The sequence below is a fragment of the Opisthocomus hoazin genome, chromosome 8 (genome assembly GCF_030867145.1).
Source record: "Opisthocomus hoazin isolate bOpiHoa1 chromosome 8, bOpiHoa1.hap1, whole genome shotgun sequence".
Lineage (NCBI taxonomy): Eukaryota > Metazoa > Chordata > Aves > Opisthocomiformes > Opisthocomidae > Opisthocomus > Opisthocomus hoazin.
Genome location: NC_134421.1, coordinates 50,635,393 through 50,657,153, shown reverse-complemented (window position 1 = coordinate 50,657,153; position 21,761 = coordinate 50,635,393). Strand labels below are relative to the sequence as shown.

Sequence of the window (21,761 nt, the reverse complement as noted above, 5' to 3'; positions counted from 1 at the left end):
AAAGTTTTCTGAATGAAGCAAGGGCAAGATGGAACCAAACTTGACTCAGGCAAAAGCAGCTGTTGTTTGGAGACTTTGCTATGTCTCCCCCACCCAGCAGCCTGGAGAGCCAAGCTAGTTGCTGCCAGCTTCCCTGGTAGTTACAAGAAACAGTGGCTTCAACTGAGAAATGCGTGAAGTCGCTTGTGGTTATGGAAAATGCTGTTTCCATCTTTGTTTAATGTTTTGGTGACAGTGTTAAAAGCAAGCCTAGTTTTTCAGAGGTCTACAAGATTTCTGTTTTCTTTTTCTGACTTCTCTTTCTGTGGCAAAAGTGGCCCATCCTGGGGCAGCAAAAATTCATTTTTGCCTACATGATTAGCAAGAGTATTTTGGTTTCTCTTGGCTAGTTGTCTTGAACTAGTTTTTCATACCAGCATGTCACAGGTCCTACCACAGCTATTCAAAAATTTTCTTCAAATATAGCAAGCATTGAGTCATGACTTTCCAGTCTGCTAGATTGCACTGATTAACTGCAACCCACTTTTTCAGTACACTGTACATTTGTATCTTTATATCTTTGCATTTCTAAGAATAGGATTATTTACAGCAGTGGAAAATGTGTAATAAAGCCAACTTCATCAGGTTTAACCAATCACCAAATATCCAGAACTAATACTCTTCATGTAGAATACATGTTGTTTGTTTTTTAATTTTGCATTGAATAACGATGATAACTAATAAGGATAAATTAGTAGATTTATTCACCAAATGAAGCAAATAATCTTTCAGCTCTCAGCTCTTTCCACAACCGTTATTGGCCAGATCTTCCACTGATCAATGTGGAATGGCGTCACTTGGATTTCACTAACATTTCATATGTTTTGCTTCAGTGTCCTAACCAAATAATATGTTATAAATCAATGGAGAAAACAGAATTCTGAAAATGCGCTTTTGATCTGAGGAAGCTGTTGATAAAGTTCCTTTCCCTCTTTGTTTGACAAGGCTTCCTTGAACTCCAGATATTAAGAGTTGAAACAGTAAGAAAAGATAACTGGATATCTTTTTCGTGTTAAGAAGCTGTGGTGTATGTTTACTATTTAATTTCACAAAAAGATCTATTATTTTTTGTTTGCTATTGAATTATTTCTTGTGCACAAAATGGAATCACTTTATCCTCTTGCTTTTCCTTATATAAAAGAAAGAAATAAATAAATGTTTCTATTGTATTTGTCATTTGCCATGGCCCTTTTTTTAGTAAAATGGCTTCTCCAGAGCATTAAAATGTACCTCTGAATAGTGCTTCTGATGGAGAATGCTGCAGCCTAAAAAATACAGATTTCCAATTGTCCATAAGGGTAATGAAGATAAAAAGCCTGAAGAGACCACAAATTTATGCCATAGACCAAGGCGCTAGTTTCTAGCTGTTTCTTTATGTGTTGTCTTGTTTGTGGGGCCATAATTACACACTGATTACAGCTAGAAAAAAGACTCTGTTATTCTCCATCCTGAATAGTAATTACTGTGTTACTGTGTTTGACTCCCATCCCTTTCTTTTGCTCTTTCTGAACATTATCAGATCTATTTTAGGCTTTAATATAGCTTTTGGGAAACATAAATTACAAAATATTGTTTACATTGCTGACAGTGGTGGTCATCATGCAATTTATGTATCAGCTATTATATATTACTAACTAATTAATTTAGTGTAACTAAGTGCATGTACCCATGAGACTGGACAATGTTAAAATGAAAGGCTGATGACCACAGCTTCTCTGATGTACACGGTCTAGGTTATCATATGAATTTCTATCCCTTCAGGTGCTCTCTCTTCGATTAAATTAAAATACAGAATGTCAGAATCGGTCCACTGTAAGGAAGCAATCAGTCTACAGTAACAGAAAATAGTGCAATTTGTATTAAAAAAAAATAGAGTTCTTGTCCTTAGCCCTCTGGCACTCTCATATTACACCAGATTTTGAGACAAAATTGGAGAGGCTGTAAACCACCCTTACTCAACTGACTTCTGCTGGAACTGAGCTGATCTAGGCCAGCAGAAGATATCAGTGCCAAGAGCTCCGAATGCTCTAAGTCGTGAAACAGGTCACTTGCAGATCATTAGGCTGGCTTAAAAACGATCTTACCAAAGCACATTTTGGCTTTTTTTGCTGTTTTTTAAAACTTTGGTATCCACTGAGGTCACAGTGAGTGAGCTCTCTACTGATTAATATGTTCGAAACATATCTAAGAAAGGACCAAAGTTCTCGCCACCACTTTCCATCAGTAAACCTTTTTTCTTCCCTCCCACTGTCACAGGACTCCAGCCTCATGGGAATGAGTGAAAAAGTCTTAGTTAAATGACTCTTGCAATATGTGATACTGTAGTCACAGTAATAAGTATCCAAGCTGAAAACACTAAATATATTGTACCCCTGTCTATTCAACATGTCCTTAAAGATGCAGATATCTTACATGATGGAGTCAAATCTAGTAATGTTTTTCATTCAAATCTACCTGGATTTCTGTTTTCCTTGAACTGTTCTTAATCACCTAAGGATTGAGAGGGAAATCAACAAGAGGCCCCGTTGTCAGAACCCTTGTTATCCAAATCTGCCTTTTGGGTCTGGAGACAAGGTGAGAGGGGGTTAGTTCTTCACCTGGGATGCCTCCAGAATCCCCTCCTAAATGAGCTCAATCTAGACTGTTGTGGATTTCCACATGCTTATCTGCATGAGCACATGCACCTGTACAACTCTATATGTACACAGGCACTTGGGATTGTTCAGTAGCATTGGCTAAGAGATTTTTGGTGCAGTGGCATCTGAACATTGGATCAGAGGATGTTTCAGGTTGGAAGGGACCTCAGGAGGTCTCTAGTCCAACCTGCTGCTCATAAAAGGTCAGTCTGAGGTTGGATCTGGGTGGCTCAGGACTTTATCCTGTCAGGTTTTGAAAAGCTCCAAGTATGGAGAGAAACCACATATCTTCTCTGGGCAGCCTGTTCTACTGCCTGAGCATCCCCATTGGAAAAGAGTTTTTACCAGTCTAAACCTCTTGTTTCAAGTTATGCCCATTATGTCCTGTCCTTGCATCATGCACCATTGTGAAGAGCCTGGCTCCATCTCCCTATAGGCTTTGGGGTTTGCTGTTTGGGGGACTTGACCCTAAACCCATTTCTTCTCAAGTCTGAACAAACCCGTCTCCCTCAGCCTTTCCTCAGACAGCATGTGCTCCAGCCGCCTGCACATCTTGGTGACCCTCTGCTGAACTTGCTCCAGTGTATTGATATATTTCTCATATAAAGCTGTTCAAAACACATTTACACATCTAACGCACTGGTGAAACACTTCAATGATTTTGAGGCTTTTCCTACCAGTGTGTATGCTAAAGGTTATGATACAAGTTATAGGAATAAGGAGAAATGAAACAGCCTTAGAAAAAAGAGATCAAACTGCACTTGGTAAATTGGAACATGAACTGCACAAGATTGTGGAATTCTGTGGAGGAGTTTTGATTTCTACAAAAGTGTATCTATAATTGTAAAATGTGTCGTAAGAAACTAGATGGAAGCATTTCAATTTTGTTCAAGATCAGGTGAAAAATGACTTTTGACCAGCCTTAGGTTACTATAATAGGCTTGTGATAATATAATGGTTACCACAGGTTGTCTTTTCTTTCAAAGCAAGAATACCTAAAAAGTCGTGTCCTTTTCCATTTGATTTCGGAGTGCATTAGAACATTCAACCAGGTGCTCACTGTCTCAATGTTACATGTTTCTACGTACTGCCAGCAGAAATCACTGATGAAAACAAAACTTCAGGCTCAGAATACAGTTGTAAGATTGTACAGTGAATTGCAAGTCTGAAGCTTCACTGTGCTCGTAATGATTCATGATAGGGGCTTTGCTGTTATAGATACGTAAAAAGTGACAATGTGAGTACCTCCTATCAAGAGCAAGCCTGTGCTTTTAACAGTACTTTGTGTATTTATGTTATTATTACTAGTGTGCCAGCACCTAAAGGAGAGATTTAGTTCCTGAGAAAGCACTTAATTACAAAGGTTTTTAAGGAAAAGAGGAGTATCAGATGTCTATATATTGTAGTAAACTCAGGGTAAGTTAGGTATACTCATGTGTATTTCTTGGATTCATCCCCTTCAAGGAATTAAACTTGTTTGCACTGTGAACTCTAGATGGCCCTTGGCAGAGGGAAAAGGCCCTCAAATTCTCAAGATGCCTCTGGTTTTGGCTGTGTGAAATAGCAGAACTTCAGATACTCTGGTAAAGTTTTAGGGTTTAAAGGTGTTTATGCAGTTAAGGATGTTTGTGACTACTTTTTAGTATTAGGTGCCTAAATCATACTGTAGGGAACTTTATACTTTTCCGGGTGATGCTTATCGCTTAGTCATGAGCATATTGTTCAGCACTATCTAATTTAACATGTCTCAGCCAAAATATTTCTCAAAGTTGCTACAAAAGCTCTGACAGCATACCCTCTTTTGATCTACCCGAGAGTACTGAGGGAGCTAGCAGAGGAATTTGCCAAGCCACTCTCCATCATTTGTCATCAGTCCTGGTTTACAGGGGAGGTCCCAGATGACTGGAGGCTTGCCAATGTGATGTCTATCTGCAAGAAGGGCCAGCAGGAGGATCCGGGGAACTACAGCCCTGTCAGCCTGACCTCGGTGCCAGGCAAGATTATGGAGTGGTTCATCTTGAGTGCACTCACTGGGCTTGTGAAGGACAGCCAAGGGACCAGGCCCAGCCAGCATGGGTTCATGAAAGGCAGGTCCTGTTTGACCAACCTGATCTCCTTCTATGACCAGGAGACCTGCCTAGTGGATGAAGGAAAGCCTGTGGATGTTACCTACGTGGACTTTCGTAAAGCTTCTGATACTATCTCCCACAGAACTCTCTTAGAGAAGCTGGCATCTCATGGCTTAGACAGGTGTACTCTACACTGGGTAAAAAATTGGCTGGATGGCCGAGCCAGAGAGTTGTGGTGAATGGAGTTAAATCCAATTGGTGGCCAGTCACCAGTGTGTGTTCCCCAGGGCTCAGTTTTGGGTCCAGTCTTGTTTAACATCTTCGTCAATGATCTGGATGAGGGGATTGAGTGCTCCCTCAGTAAGTTTGCAGATGACACTGAGTTGGGTGGGAGTGTCGATCTGTTGGAGGGTAGGAAGGGTCTGCAAATGGGTTTTGGACAGGCTGGACCAATAGGCTGAGGTCAGCTGTATGAGGTTCAAGAAGGCCAAGTGCCAGGTCTTGCACTTGGGTCACAACAACCCCATGCAACACTACAGGCTTGGGGATGAGTGGCTGGAAAGCTGCCTGACAGAAAAGGACCTCAGGGTGCTGGGTGACAGCTGGCTGAACATGAGCCAGCAGTGTGCCCAGGTGGCCAAGAAGGCCAATGGCATCCTGGCTTGTATCAGGAATAGTGTGGCCAGCAGCAGTAGGGGAGTGATCGTGCCCCCGTACTTGGCACTGCTGAGGCCGCATCTCAGATACTGTGTTCAGTTTTGGGTCCCTCACTACAAGAAGGACATTGAGTTGCTGGAGCATGTCCAGAGAAGGGCAACGAGGCTGGTGGGGCATCTAGAGAACAATTCTTATGAGGAGCAGCTGAAGGAACTGGGGTTGTTTAGTCTGGAGAAGAGGAGGCTGAGGGGGAACCTTATTGTTCTTTACAGCTACCTGAAAGGAGGTTGTAGTGAGGCAGATGTTGGTCTCTTCTCCCAGGTAACTGGCGACAGGTTGAGAGGCAATGGCCTCAAGTTCTGTCAGAGGAGATTTAGTTTGGATATTAGGAAAAATTCCTCTAATGAAAGAGTGGTCAGGCATTGGAACAGGCTGCCCAGGGCAGTGGTGGAGTCCCCATCCCTGGAGGTGTTCAAAAAACGTGTAGATATGGCACTTCAAGACATCGTTCAGCAGGCATGGTGGTGTTGGGTTGATGTTGCACCAGATGATCTTAGAGGTCTTTTCCAACCTTAATGATTCTATGATTGTATGATTCTAGTTAATGGACTGCTTGATGCCATGAACAGGACATGGACAATTGGCTTCTGGAAGGGGATTTCAATATAGAACAGAAAGACAGTTTACCCACAAACACTAGTCTTCCCAAAACCTAGAAGATAGCTGGTTCTTTAATTGCACTGATTGACTTCATTGCTAAATTAGGGACATTAAGGGGGTTTGGTCCCTCAGTAGGTTTGCTGCACATGCTCCATTGGCACCAGTCTTACAGCTGCACATATCCCATCCTTACCGGGACAAAACAGGGATAATCACAATCTCGAAGAAAAAGTTCCCTCATTGACAATGTTGTCCATTTCGGATACTATTTTATGGTGCTCTTATTTTTACCAGGTTCTGTAGAAACACTTTTAATGTGAGTCGTGAGGAAATTCCAGATTTTCATCTGTGACAATCTTATATTTCAGATGTTGTCTACACAGGTAGTAGAATGAAGTGATATCTGACCATCTCATGAAAGCCACATAGGTTTACTTTGTCAGTAATACATGATAAATTACAGCTTATAGCATTTCAAAGCTCTTGAACACGTTTTCCATTCTGACCATCAAAAATGGCCTTTTGTCTTAAAGAAAAGTGAAAAAAGTAAACAAAGAAAGCATTTAATTTTCTATGACATTGTAGTATTTCTTCCTACTGGTTACACTAAGTGAAATCAGCTATTTCTTTTCCTTACCGTGCCCTACTTCTTACAGTCTGATTGGATCATGAAAATGAGACACAGCAGGAAGAGGCAGTGGATAGGGCAAATGGAAAAGTTAATCTAAAATTTTCTTCAGCATTTAATATTGTAAAAAGTTGCTATTGGATCTTTTACATGCTTAAATTGGTAGTTGTCCCTTTTCTGTGAAAAGCAATCTTTCTTTCCCTTCCTTTCTTGCTGTAGTTGAAAAAATTCTCCCACTTCTTCTACCTGAATAAACCCACTTTATTTCCACATATGAACTCTGTCATGAGTACTTCTATCTTGTCCAGCTCCAGCTTTTTTATAGTTGTGATTTATCTTGCATAATACTAGTTCTCCAGGAGTTAACTATGTAGTCTAAGCCAGTCACATGAGAAAGTAGGTTAAGGAAGGCACTTTAACCCATGTTAATAAATGCTTATTTTCAGGGAGGGTGAGTGAATTTTCTGCTTAGACACAAAAAAATCTTTCTTTAGGTTAGACAATTAACTCTTAGATGACTAAAGCTGCATGAAGTGCAGCCTGCCTAAGCAGCTAACTGCAAGAAAATACCACAGGCTGATGAAAGCTCCCTTTGAGAAGCAACAAAATTTATTCAATACTTGATGTGAAATCATGATGTCAAAACACTTAGCCTCAGTGGGAATTCGCTACATTCTATATCTATATTTAAATGCTCTGCATAAACAAGCTATCAGATATTCACTGCAGAAATGGCCCTGATAGGATGTTGCTGCCCCTTAGCTTGCAGACTTCAAACCAAGCCAGAGCAGACATCCATCACACATGGTCCTCATCTGATGCAGAAGCAGACATAAAAGCTCTTTCCTTCAGCTCAGCTGAGGAGGCCTTAAATTCCTGCAGACAGATTAGTAACAAGTAACAGGTGACGAAAAGGGTATAATAACATCTCAATCTGATACTTTTCTTTGTTAAATAGCTGATAATTTTTTTTTCAGCCTAACCTAGTTCACTTTTACAGAGCTTCTCATCAAACTAAAGGAAAATGCTTAAACCTCTGGTCAGTAGTCGTTCATATGACTAGTTCAGATGTTGCAATATTTTTGGTGAAATCTTGCTGTAATTTGACTCTCCAAATAGTCTCCAAATAGACTCACACCAAATAGTAGCCACAAATACTTAAGAAAGTGATGTGCTTAGATACCTCTATATCTGTTTATGCTTGCAATAAATGCATTCCAATTGCTAGGAAGGCCTTTCTTAAGCAGGATCTCAATCAAGTTTTTAAGTAAAAATGATGCTCCTGAGGACAGAAGTCCCTAGAGTTTCTGGTCTGAAGCTTAACTTAAAAGCTCTCATGGTCAATAAGCAAAGGGAAGGATTTTTATACATACTGTTTCTATGCTCTGAAGGTCCTCTGAGATTTAATGCTAACAGACAATGAATAAATTCAGTTGCTTGTACTGGATCTTTTCTCTTTCTGGTAGCCATCGCTATAGGCTTTGTAGTTCTACACTGAAGTCTGCATTAGAAATGCTTGCAGCCTGTGGGGTTTTAGAGTGATATCAGTTAGTTCCACCTACGTGCCTGGACTAGTACACTAGCAATTTCTTCCCATACTTAGAAATTCCCATGGGTAATATGTCTTAGAAAATGTAGGTTCTGCCTACATACTCACCTCGAGATCTGAAAACACGCCCCTTCTTTTGATTTGTTTTAAACTTGAGAAATTCAGCAAAATACTTGGCTGTCTATTTGTGTTAATGCTCACCTGTATACTGACACTATTCTGAGAGATAAAGAAATGTGGGATTTCTCCAAAATTTTGTGTTCTTTCTTATCATACAGACCTAAAGGAGTGTGCTAGGCTACTGGGGTGCAAGACTGAATTGCTTAGCATGTCTTTGGATCCCAGTTATGAAATGAACAGGATACACAGCTGTGGTAACTCTTCATAGACTTTACAGAAGTTGAAGTAGAATGGAGGCTGACAAATGCTTCCATGTTATTAATGAAAACATTCATATTTATGGGTATGGAAATTCAAAGTAGAGTCAAAAAGGTTGACCTAACTTTGAGAGTTAAAGTTCAAACAACATTTAAAGTGCCTTTGATCAAGTAGTCCTTAGATCTCTGTTAGCAAACAAAATTGCAAGTTTTCTCCTTTATCTGCATGTGATTTTGTTCAGAAAGCTCAAATAAAAATTCTAACATGGTTTAATTATGATAAAGACACCTCTCTTTTTAACATATCTAAACACCTCTGTATATAACATAATTAATACTTTTTTTTCCTGTACCATTTCGATTTGGTCAAGAAATCAGTAAAATAAAATAACATTCCTCCCTCACAAATCACACTGATAACCTTAGAGGCTGAAATGCCCCATATTTGTGGAATTTAGGGAATGGTTTTTAAAGGTAAAATTGATGGTTTTACATTTGAAACTGAATTTTGTTACTATGTACTGATATATGTAAAATACATTCTTAAATCTGAAAAATACATAAATTGAACTTACTTCTGCATTAGATTTTGATTTTCATAAGTAAAGCAAAATAGATATAATTAGAGCATTAAAAAAGTGCAATACTATCGTAAGATAGAGTCAAATCGATTGCATTATTTTAATACAGACTAAGTCTGGAAATAAAGAGGAAAGAAAGAGACAGTGGATCACTAACACTTCTAAATGATATATGGTTCAAAATTTGCAGAAGTATAAGACTTGGCAAAACTAATATGGGAATCTCTGACTTCTGTGACTTTTCTAAAACAAAACCAGGAGAAGCAAGAGGGGACTTGAGTGATACTTAAATAACTATGTAAATGTTTAGGAAACCTACAAAAGGCATGGAATGTATTATAAAGAAAAATTGCAAACTTTGGCTGTGGTTTGCTCTCTAGCATAAAACCTGGAGAAAATATAACAATACCTATTGCGATGTAAGATTTATTATTTGCCATGGATGCTTGCTTAGTAGTGCAATAGTTGTTCTCCTTTGTATTTAAACTTCTACAATGTATTTGTTTTTTCTACAGGTATTTCTGAGGTGGGTTTGCGCTCTCAGCTCTTCAGACATATTGTAGCTAGAAAGTGAACCAGTATAGCTGAACAGATCTCTGCCAGTGCACTGTTGTTAAGGTGCAAGAATCTTCTGGCACTCATATTGATAATGCTTTGCCTGAAGTTTCAAAGCTGCGATCTGTTGGCAACAAGAACATACAACTTTTTAATACGTTATACACAGCTTCGAGTCTTGTCCACACCAAATAATGTATTCTACATGGGCAATTGTATTGATACTGACTAGTGACATGCCTGAAAGAAATATTTCTTATCCCATTGTATTTTTAATACACCTTTTCACTTACAGATGTGGTGCGGTTCTTAGTGTGGTTGGCAGAAACCATATCCAACGGTGTCTCCTTGTTATTTGAATGCAGTCATTATTGTTTAGCCTAACATACACATCACAGCAAATCTTGGCTTAGCAAGACGGTATTTTACACAACACTGCTGCTGTTAGGTGTAGCAGACTCTTAAGGTTTTAAATGTTTGAGAGTTCTGAATGCCTGTGTTCTCTAACTCTAGAAACTGTTTCAAGGAGCTATAATCAGAAAATATGAAGGCATTAACTAGAAAAGGGAAAGTTTTCATTCTGATAACAACATTCAAACTGCTGTTAGGGACTCTCTCAGAGCACAGAAATGAGGAAAAAAAGCATCTTCTATTAGCGATGCAACTTCAGTTTGTTTTTCTAAGAAAAAGTACTGTAGTAGCTGTCACATTTAGTAGCAGGAACAAAAAACCCCAAGATGACTAGAATAATGGTTCAATTCCACTTTGACATATACTATTGTGGATTTGTTAGAAGTGTTTTACTGAAAAAAATTTCTGATTTACTGTGAAGGTCAGGAAATATGTCATGGTATTTCATTTGTCGGGAGGGATGTTTGTGGGGAGGGACAGAATTTTTAAGGTACTTCATTTAAAGACCCAGGTAACAAAATCTAGTTTCTCATTTGTGGTGGTGTTAAAGTGAAAATTGTTGAAACATATTCACTTACATGAAATGCTCCTTTTGCTATTTTCTGCTTGAAAAGCTCTTTAAAAATGTGAGGTTTTAGCCCAGTTCTGGGTAAGAAATATTTTAAAATCTCTACTTTGTCCTAGGGATTGAAAAACTGTTTCTTTCTCAGACTTTTGCTAATTGGTCTTGCTGTCTTGTTTTTATTTTTTTTGTGTGAGTTGGCGTAAAAAGGCAGAACCCCAGAAAAATTACATCAAGTGCCAGTTCATTAAACCACAAAACCACATCTGTCAGTTGTTGGAGTAGACAGCCAAACTGCTTCATTTCACTGTCACTGCTTCTACATTCTCAATTTTCTTTTTGGAATGGCTGAGAAAATTGATATAATCCTTAACTTCTTCTCTGAATTGCTTCCTAAACTGACACCATGCTATTACAGAAGAGCCACGGGTTTTATGGTGCTCTCTGTGGACTAACTCATGCACAAAACAAGTATCACACTTACCACGCAGCTATTAGAAAACTCAGCTCCCCCACTGGAAAAGTATATCATCCCCTGAAGTCTGAGTAACACAAGATGATGATCTCTACTGCATTATTTGTTCAGAGAGAGAAAACCCGATAATGTGTGAGGAAAACAGCTGAATAATCAGGAAGACTTCAATGGGAGTAACATATGCTCCTAGTGCTTCCTGCTGAGCCTGCTGAAACGGCTTACAGTTACAGACGCCAACTTTCTGAGGAAAAAACTGTTGCTGCGAAGATGGGAAGTTCTAACCAATTCTGACAAATAGAGGACTATCATGCCTGAGCTGAAGAGTAGTGGGAGCCTGCTTACAAATTACTGTGATTTAGTTGTGACCGTGATTGGCACACACAGAGAGATCAATCTCAGCACAATAATATTTATCTTTGATTTTGTTTACTTCCAAGTGCGGCTTAAGTAAAACTGTTTTGTGAGCCAAGTAATGGGGATAAATAATTTAGCAGTGAGTAAAAAATGTGACTTGTAACTATGAACTGAAAAGTTGTTACTAGATAGCCTAGACTCAGACTTGTCAAAACAGAAGTCTGGAAAAAAAATCCCATGAGCTGCACAGATGCACGAACTCTCTTTAAGCAGTAATCATATACAAGCATATATAACAAAGGCAGGTGAAGGGAAGCAAATGGAATAAAAGCTGCTCAGGAGTGACCATTTTGCCTGTTACCATTTTCATAATAATTTTTATTGTCAGTTTTATCCTCTCCTTCACATTATTTGTCCTCCCACTGTTACCCCAGAAAGATTTCTCTCCTTATTTAGAGCACAGTCCATAAAAGAGCTGATTTATCACTCAGCACATATGGGAGGGGCCAGAGAGGCAGAAGAGTGGATGGGAATGTGGAAAGAAGGGAGGAATACAAGCTCTCAGAAAGCCATCTTTCCTTGCTGGTGACAAATCCATGGTTAGGAGATTCCTGGCCCTCCTGTAGTAGGCCTTCTGTCACTGCTAAGCCAACTCTTCACATTGCTGTTCCCCAACTGAAGGACAAGGCGTGCAAGTCTTGGGTGGTTTTTTTAAGCTGTTGTTTTTTTCCCGATAAGTACTGATTTTGACTAACATTGCTAATCACCGGACTAAGATACATAAATCAAGCAATAGCAGACATAGAAATAAGTGGCTTTAAAATAGGATAAATGGAAATCTGTATTCAGCTGTTGAGTTTTTCAAGCAGACATAGAATATCAGCCCATTGCTAGATGTATAAATAATCGCACAGAAAAATCACAAGCATTACATTAATATTTTTAGGCTAGCGAAAATAAAGATGTGAACCTACCAGATGATGCTGAAAAAGTAATTTACATTTAAACTAAGTGAACGACTAGGACACATTGCAACAACTAAAGGTGAGAGTTTAAGAAAAGAATATTTCTATAATTTCCCCCTTCGAGTTTTCAAAGAGGGAAGTTGGAAGTTTTCTGTGTTTTTAACTTTGATTTTTACAAGTTTTGAGAATTAGTACCGCAAAACAATGGAAGGAGGCTTATACTGAGTCAATATCTGAACTGAAGGTGAAAAGTGAGCTGGCCAGTTGTATTCCAATCAATCCTAGACAAAACAAATAAAAAAATATAGTAAAGGAGATTGATAAGAAAAAAGAAAAGGCATTGACTAGAGATTAGGAAATCAAGATAACATCTTGATGCATCCTGTTTCCTACATGGAGCTCTAGTTATGTGTTTCTACTTTCTTGTCTCTGACTGCACTATTTTTCTAAGCCTGGAACCTGAGCTCATGATGATTATTCTGTCAAAATTAGGATGCTGTACCCAGGCACACTCATGCTCATACCAGACAACTCTATTTCTCTAATCTATGGAGCTCCACTTCTGTGTCCCAAAGGTGTGCCAAAAACCTTTCTCAGACCCTCACAACATTGTTCCAGTCCGAAGCTCTAACTAGCTGTTGTATACAAGGTCCTTGACTTCAACCTTTGGTCTTCAAGTAGCATAAATTAAAATTTTAACTAGATGTATGGGATGGATTCTTGAAACTATAGAAATACCCGTGAGAAATAATATAGGCTGCACTTTCACGTAAATTGCTTTCAAAAATATGAAATGAAAACAGAAAGATTTGTGAGACAGCAGGAATGGGATTGCTCAGAAATGTTAGGTGAACCACTAATTTCCAGAAACAGGGTAGTTAAATAAATAAAGAAATATTTTTTCCCTATTGCACAAGACACAAAGCCGGTATATCAATTTGGCTTATTTAGAAGTTTTTGTATTCTTAAAAGAATAATAACTAGGAACTCTGTTCTGAAGTTTTTCTATTGCCAGGGACTTCTATGTGTGCAGAAGTTTCTTCTACATATGCTTAAGATCATCATTAGGAAGATGGTTTCTATAACTTAGAGAAATTACACAACATTTATTGCAGAGCTCAACAGCCCCTGTTGGTGAGATCAGAAACTTGAGCTTTGATTGTTTAAGATAGTTGTTTGCATCCCACAGGTGATATCATCATCCATGTATGAATTAATTATCTTAGCTATACTACATTAATCTTTGTTTACTTACTGTGTGCTCTTATTAAGTTTTAAATTAAGATACATTTTAATTTACTGTTGTAAAGGCCTAATTTCTCTTGATTACATTCCCTGAAATCTGTTGATTCCCAGTTCATACCTGGGTAACTGACAATGTCACCAGACTGGTAACCCCAGCCACACCCCCTTATCCACCTGATCCACATTTTACCTTACTACTGTTGTGCTTCTTATCTTTCCCTGTTGTGAGTTCCACCACCCTGAGCAGGATGCAGATCTTTTTCTATAGGAACAAAGAGGGAAATGATTAGAAGATATGGAGGCAATACTTCCTGCAGCAGTCCAGCTTCTCACTCTTGCTCGGGAAGTGCAAGAGTAGCTGTAGCAACTCTTCCGAATGTACAGGCTCATAGGATCATTCCTCTCCTCACTCTAGGGTTCCTGAAAGAGATTTCAAATGGAATGAGCCAGGAACAGTTGACACTTATCCTGGGCTAGTGAAACACCTCTCCTAGCTGTTCCCTAGCCCAAGATGGTGACATTATTAGATGTATCTATGTATTTTCTCCATTGATAGGGAAAAGTCTTGGCATCTTGCTGAGATTCCCTACGAGCTTGCACTTCTCAACAGCTGGACTGGAAGACCTGCTGGAAAGCACCATGGCACATTTCCCTAGGTTTCCTTTGTTTGGAGATTGGAATAGGGAGGGACAGTGTGAGCCCAGTTCTTGTCACACTGTCAGACCACGGTGGTATCAAGTGCCCAGGTTCAAGAGCTGGGAACATCTTCTTGTTCTTTTTGATAAAGACACAGCCTAAGCAATTTTTCCAGAGAAAAAACTGTATGATGAGAAATTGAAATCATCATTACAAAAGAATTAAATTTTTCTATTACAAGATACAAATTGTTATACGCATTCAAATCATCAATGTGTGTAGAAACAATCCTTGTAGAGCTCAGAGTCAAACTACAAATGAAACTGTTATTACCCAATATACAAGTCTGCAGAAAAATTATAATCATGTCTTCCAAATATGTAATATTATCTCTGTAGTAGCTGACCATATTTATGGCTTAGACAATATGCATCATTTTACTACTATATATTGAAATTTATTTAGGGCAGTGTAAAGTATTTTATTTTGATGAGTTCTAGTCATCTTTATAAATCATTGTTTTAGATTTTTTGAGAATTCTAGAAAGAGAAGATGAAGAGAAACCTCAAAGAAAGAGCATATAATCCAATTTATTAGTTTTTTTAATTATGCAAAGCACAGAGACTTTTCTGGTCTATTGCCTTCTGGGTTTGACAAGTTTAAAACTGATAATTCTGTCATATTCATCACCGGTTTGTGTGTAAGAAACACACTCAGTCCTAATAATTTTTTTTTTTATTTGTCTGTAATTTACATTCTAAAGTAAAGTAGTTTATGATCACATATCTGTGAAGAGTAAAAGTAAAATGTTCTGCTGTAGAAGAATTTATGCAATTTCTGTGTGTGTTTAAACTACAGTATAGCATAGGGGAGTGTAATACTGATTTTTTTCCCTTTAAAAATCTGTACCACTTAGTGCAATGTACTTGCATTAGTGTTCGCAGCATCTAGTGTTTTATGACTTAGCATTTATTATAGAAAATTATTCCCTTCTGTCTTTCACCAACCCTTCACTCTTCAACATACACATCCATCCATTTGATGCGTGAGGGGAATTACATTTGGCTTAGCAATTAAAATGAATAGAAGTCCTTCAAACTCCTCCTGTCCTGACCAACCTGTTTAGAGGATGAGGAAGCTCATGGGAGCACATACAGGTTATTGACTGCTGTTTGCCTGAAGAAGTTCTGTAAACCCTTTCCTTCAGTTTTGTCAATCAGTCCTTAACAAGGCCGGGACAATTAAGGTAGGGATCCTGAGCTCTACCCATCACTTACTGTTGGAAGCTAGTTCTCAACTGAAATAAGTTAATGAAGTTGCAATCTAGTGAAGTCACATCTCTTCCATCCTTCATATCTTCTTTTATGTCTGGGAAATGCATTGCAAATACTTGTGTCATTTTCAGCATGTGCAAGGAAAAGTTTTTCTGTTTATTTGCAGTAGAGTCACACTATTTACTATTTATTTGCTGATCATTAGATAGCATATTTTGAAAAGTGTCTGTGAAGTTACTTGTAACAAATCACAAAAATTAATTATATGCTTTCCTCTCCAAGTGGTTAGCACCTTTTCAAGAGGTAGTAATTTTTTTTTTTTTTAGCTAATCCCTGAGGAGAAATAAAAGCACTTGATGATTTTTCAAGGCTATCTATCGCTCCCAGTGCTCAGGAATGTTAAAAGCACAAAACAATGCTGATTTGTCAGATTACAAATTTGTTCATATGTTACCATTGTAATGTCAGACGGTGGCATTGAAATGCAGCAGGCGAAAAGAAGAAAGGCTTCTGAGTAGACTGTTTTTTTTTTTACATGTCATATGGGCTTTCTAAAGAAATATCTTGCATGCAGTGTATTTTCAGGCATGCACTTTAAAAAATTTAGATACAACAAAATTGGTGTCTTGAACTGATAAAAGCCCACCTGTAGAGATAAAAAAGAAATATAAAAAAAAAAAGATATAGAATGTTAAAATAAAAAGAAAATGTGTAATTTTTTGATTTATTTATAAATAGTCTTACATAATGTGAATGGGTTATTTTCAAACTGAACAAGTTGTTAATCTGGTAGATAACCTAGGTATTTAAGCTTGTGTTCACTGAGTTAATGAAAACTTAACTGTAGATTTCAGCAGGGTGGATTTCACAGTGATATCTGCAGAGCCCTCTTTCCACTTGTAAATGAAGATTGTAAGCCTTTGAAATAGGTGGCCAAATTCCTACATAGGACATGGGATTTCGTGTTGGTTGTCTACTTAAAATACAATTTTCCTAAACTATATTTTTTTAATTTTTCCACTTAGTCCTGTCACCTATGAATGTAAAAGGTGCTCTGGATTTAGACATAGATGATTTATGTGGGCAATTCCCACAGAATCAAAATTTCATAATGTATTGATTTGCTCTGTATTCTCCCTGAATGAAAAATGTCCCTGTAGGAAACAGCAGACGGTACACAGTTCTCAATGTGAAGTATAATTCACTAGTAAATACTGGAAAAAAGTCTCAGAATAAGCATTTTTCAATATGGAGACAGATGGCCACATCACTTGGCAAGGATTCAGCTTTTTTCCCTGACATGTTTAAATGTTTATCAAACAATAGACACTGATAAAAATCAAGGTAGCCTTAAATTTATCTAAAAAAGAAAGGCAGGGTGCTGTAGAAGTGTCCTATAAATAACAATAAACAGCTGTTGAACGAAAGTCAATAAGGTGGAAAGAGAGTTTTTCTGCTGGATTGTAGAAATACATATATCTGTATTTCTTTTTCTAGTAATGGAATGTTCTGTCCTCTTTCCCAGGCCAGAGCTCAACATTCTGTCTTAATACCTGGCACAGCACACAACAATTAGAGGCAAAACCAGATGGCCCCATTTTTCCTTGTCTTCTTTATCTAGGTGACGGATATATGAGTCCTAACTTCACCTATCAATCTGACTGTCATTATTTATGTTCTACTGTGAGTTTTTGCATGCAAATACTCATGCATGTATACACACGCACATATAGAAGTAAACTGACTCTTTCTCTTTATTCCTTAGGCTTAGAAAGAATTGCAAGAGATTCAGCCTATGAGCAAGAAGGAAAAGTTCAGTTTGTAATTGATGCAGTATATTCCATGGCCTATGCACTGCACAACATGCATAAAGATCTCTGTCCTGGATATATTGGTCTATGCCCAAGGATGAGCACAATTGATGGTAAAGAACTACTTAGCTATATCCGGGCAGTAAACTTTAATGGTAAGTTGCATGTATTCTTCCCCCTCCCCTTATTTTTTATTCTTTAAATGTTTCAGAAGTGACTAGATGTGTTTTCTGCTTTATATAAGATGCTTTAAGGCACGGTGCAAAACAGGATTAGAAGCAGTTCTCCTTTAATCAGATCTGTGAGTTTTTCCACCTGCTTTGAAAACCCAAGTGTATTTTTTGTCTTAACATTAAACTGCTCCCAAAAAAGGCAGATGTTAAATATAAGAATCTGTCAATCAAAATATTCCAGTGAAAAGCTACTATTATAAAAACCAGTTGAAGACTCATGCAGTCCTGTTGACAGATTAAAATCCTTTGACAGAGGTTGCTTATGTGTTTGCAAGAGAATGAATTGAAAAAAATACCCTTACAAAAATTGCCTTCTTCTGAAGTTACTGTTAACAAGGTCCTTACAAAAGTGAATAGTGAGGAGTTTGCTTTCAATTTGCATATTTTAATCTCAAATAAAATACTCAGTAGCAATTCTGGCTTCTTTTCTATTTCATTCTTTCTGACTCAGTGGTTTGGTGACCTTTAACACAACTACAATATATATTTTTAAACAACGCTACATAATCTGTGCAGCTGGGAACTGCCTGCTGGGGACATGTGGTTACAGATGCTTATGCTGTTAACAGTAGAGGCCAATAAAGAACAGGATTAATTTATTAATGTAGAACTGAAAAGGGTAGAGCATCCTTGATGGTGAAATAAAGTTCCTGAAAACATACATTATTTCATGAAAGTCATAATTAAAGTAGACTCTATTCACCATTATTTTACAAAGAAATGGAGGAATGTTTTTTGTTGTGTTTTGTTTGTCGGTGTTTTTTTCCCTGCTTGGTGGTAATTCACGTACTGGACATGCCTTCTAACTATACAGAGAGAAGCACTGTCTATCACAATTTATTCCAATGACCTCAGCTGCCAGCCTTTTTGAAAAAGCACAAGGTCATTTTGAATTTAGCTTCCAACTGGAAGCTTTTTTTTGCTTTAGGTAATACACCAGACCCTTTGGTTCATATGAATGTTGGCTGTAGTGGACAGTTTTTTCTTCTTCTAAACCTCTTTTCTTCCCATGTAATTTTCATGAAAAGGGAATCCCTGTCTCCAAGAATATAAATATAGGAGTTTAAGCAGTTCTTTAGTGATTTGAAAGAAAATCTGAAGCAAAATATGTGCTGGCAAATGGAAAATTTTGTCATGATGACAAAACATATTGTAAGGTTTGCAGTGATAATTATCTACATTTCTATTAGATAATCTTCTGGGTCTGTGTTGTTAAAGAACAAGGAAATTCATCTATTTTCATTTGGTGAGCATGAAAGTTTAGCATAAAAAGGTAAGGTGTACATTTTATATGAAACCTTTCCCTCCCTAGATTGTTGTATTTCATCAATGCCTGTCATGATTTCTCTGGCTGACTCTAAGTATTGCAATAAGGGGAGATGAAAGAGTGGAATGAAACATTCTGGACACTAATGAAAAAGTATCTGTTTTTGAACTAGTGGTTTACTGAAAGAGAGGAAAAAGAAAAAAGAAAATAAAGAAATATTTATCTGCAGTTAGCTTTATATCCCATCGGATACATTAGCTCTTCCCTGTATTAGGGTAGTCCACACTATTTTTTATATATAATATATATTATATTTTTTCTATTTTATAACACACATTTTTTTTTGGTGTGTTATATGCCCAAATATTTCCTTTTTTTGGGTCATGACTTGGGAGGCATAAGCAGAGGACAGTCTTCAACCCTTTACCTTTTCCTATTAATCCCAAATTCCTGTTCCTCAGGACAGCACTGCTGCTGTGTCTGACTTGGTTTGCAGAGGTGAACTGATACATAGGTAGGTAGCTAGACGTCCTATGCTGGGAGTTGACAGTAGTGCTGTGTGTTGATTTCAGCATGCATCTTATGTTCTGTCACTAATAACGTAGTATGTCAAAATTGAACTGATGCATGAAAAGAAAACCTTAGCTTTCACAGCCGTTTAAGGTAGTGTTTTTCTGTCCTAACAATCACAGGAACACAGCATTGCTGAAGGTGCCACGGACCTCTCGATAGCACATAATCCAACTCTGTGCTCAGATCAGGATCAGCCAGATCAAGTTGCTTAGGACCATGTCCAGCCAGGTTTTAAATATATATGAGGGGGGAAAAACCTCCAAAATCCTCTCTGAGTAATCAGTTCCAATATTTGACCATCTTCACAGTAAAATTTTTTCTTATACTTAAACAACATTTCTTGTTTTTTAGAGTAGAGCCCCGTTCTTCAAGATGATAATAATATCTAATATCAAAAAGTAACTGGCATTTTTTTGAGACAGGCTATTTTTTCTTTTGTTCAGTAGCAGTTTCTCCACAAGATTCTACCCTTATGCATATCAAACCAAATATCTCACCTCTCCTAATTCAGTATATCCCTCTTAACCAAGGTAGTAAGCAGTGGGTGCAAGTCCAATTAATATGCTGTCAGATTCAACTTAGTGGGTTTCACCTCACGAAGTACGACCTGTGTTAAGAAGGACACCTGTCTGCCTTTCAGAGGGTATTTGCAAGGGGAATAAGCCAGACATATTGCTGTTTATTGGAGTAACTCTGTTGCTTTTAATTTCAAGTAATGGCATTGAAATGTGTTTATTTTTGTTTACTCTGTTTATCTTTATTTAAAAATTATGAAGAAGATTTATTTCCCTGAAGGATTCATCTGTGTGATATTCCATGCCACCTCCCTGACTGAAGGGTGATCGTAACCACAGGCGCATAGTGTACTGATGTAATTGATACGACATTTGTTTCTGCTTAGATATTCTTCTACCAGTTGTATGCTAAATGCATAAAATCTCACAGTTCAGCATGATTTCGAAGGGGGTAGAACTTCTTCATTTGTAGCAGGATTACAAAAATTTATTTGTGCATGAGATTTGTGTTACTGCTGAGTGTCATCTCCTGTTTTACTATAGCCTGTGTTTTTCTTAGGACAGCCAACAAAGTATGGTGTCTAAAGCCACTTGCTTTTCATTTCTAATGGGCAGTTTGATAATCAATTTAATTTCATAGGAAAAGAAACCTCTAATGTGACTGGTACAGCCTATTGCTGTGTACATCGAATGAATTTTGAAACAACAGGAAAATACAAATCCATTGTGCTGAGATGTGGCATATTGAGTTCTCTGTGTTCTTGACGGTCACTGCTAGTAGACCATAACCAGCTCTTTCTGTCTATTTGATCAAAGAATAGTTAGAGCTTTCAAAAGCTTCATGCTCCTACTTAGCTTTGTTTTTCCCAGGAAATAAATGAATGTTGTGACTTCATGGTGTTCTTATTTTAATAGAAGTGTCGCATTTGAAAGATTTTCGCTACCAGTTTTTGTATCCAAACAAAATGAGATATTTGTGTGAAACTGGTGCTGCATATTTAAAGTTATATAAATTGAATATTTTTTCTTTTAATTATGTTTATAAATGGTGATATGCACTATAGTGTAATTGTAGCACGGCTCAATACGCTCTCTGATCACATTTCTCTAGTGCTTTCACTCTATTTAACTTCATTATTCTGTCTTTACCTTGGCATGTGCTGAGCATTTTATGAAAAGTGCTCTGCTGATTTCAAAATAAGTGCTCATCATTTAACAGAAACAGTATATGAACATGCATTTATGGTGGATGGAGGTGTTTCAAAGGTGTTTTTTGTTTGTTTTCGTTTATTTTTTGAGAAAAAGATTTTTCTTTGTACTTCCTTCTGGATAAAGCAAGAAAAAGGATGACAACACGACAACATTAGTGGTCAGACATTGGAATAGGCTGCCCAGGGAGGTGGTTGAGTCACCATCCCTGGAGGTGTTTAAAAAACGTGTAGATATGGCACTTCAGGATATGCTTTAGCAGGAATGGTGGTGTTGGGTGGACGGTTGGACTTGATGATCTTAGCGGTCTTTTCCAACCTATGATTTTATGATTAAGAGAATGAATACAGTTCTATTTCCTGGGTGGGAATAAAACACAAAGTGATATGACTGACCAGTGCCTGCCTCCCCACTGGGTCCCTGTCCCACTACAAAAGTGAAGATGAAAATCTATAGTTAAATTACAAAGATAAAGATCAT

At 37.7% G+C, this 21,761-nt stretch overlaps 1 protein-coding gene across 9 annotated transcripts in view; it reads left to right on the top strand.

Moving 5' to 3' along the window:
• GRM8 (glutamate metabotropic receptor 8) overlaps positions 1-21,761 on the top strand; it is a 393,783-nt gene that overhangs the window by 222,318 nt on the left and 149,704 nt on the right. For all 9 annotated transcript variants that reach the window (XM_075428851.1, XM_075428850.1, XM_075428849.1 and 6 more), the window contains one exon: positions 17,439-17,639. In XM_075428851.1, coding sequence (XP_075284966.1) covers positions 17,439-17,639 — 201 coding nt within the window. The remainder of the gene's footprint in view (positions 1-17,438; positions 17,640-21,761) is intronic.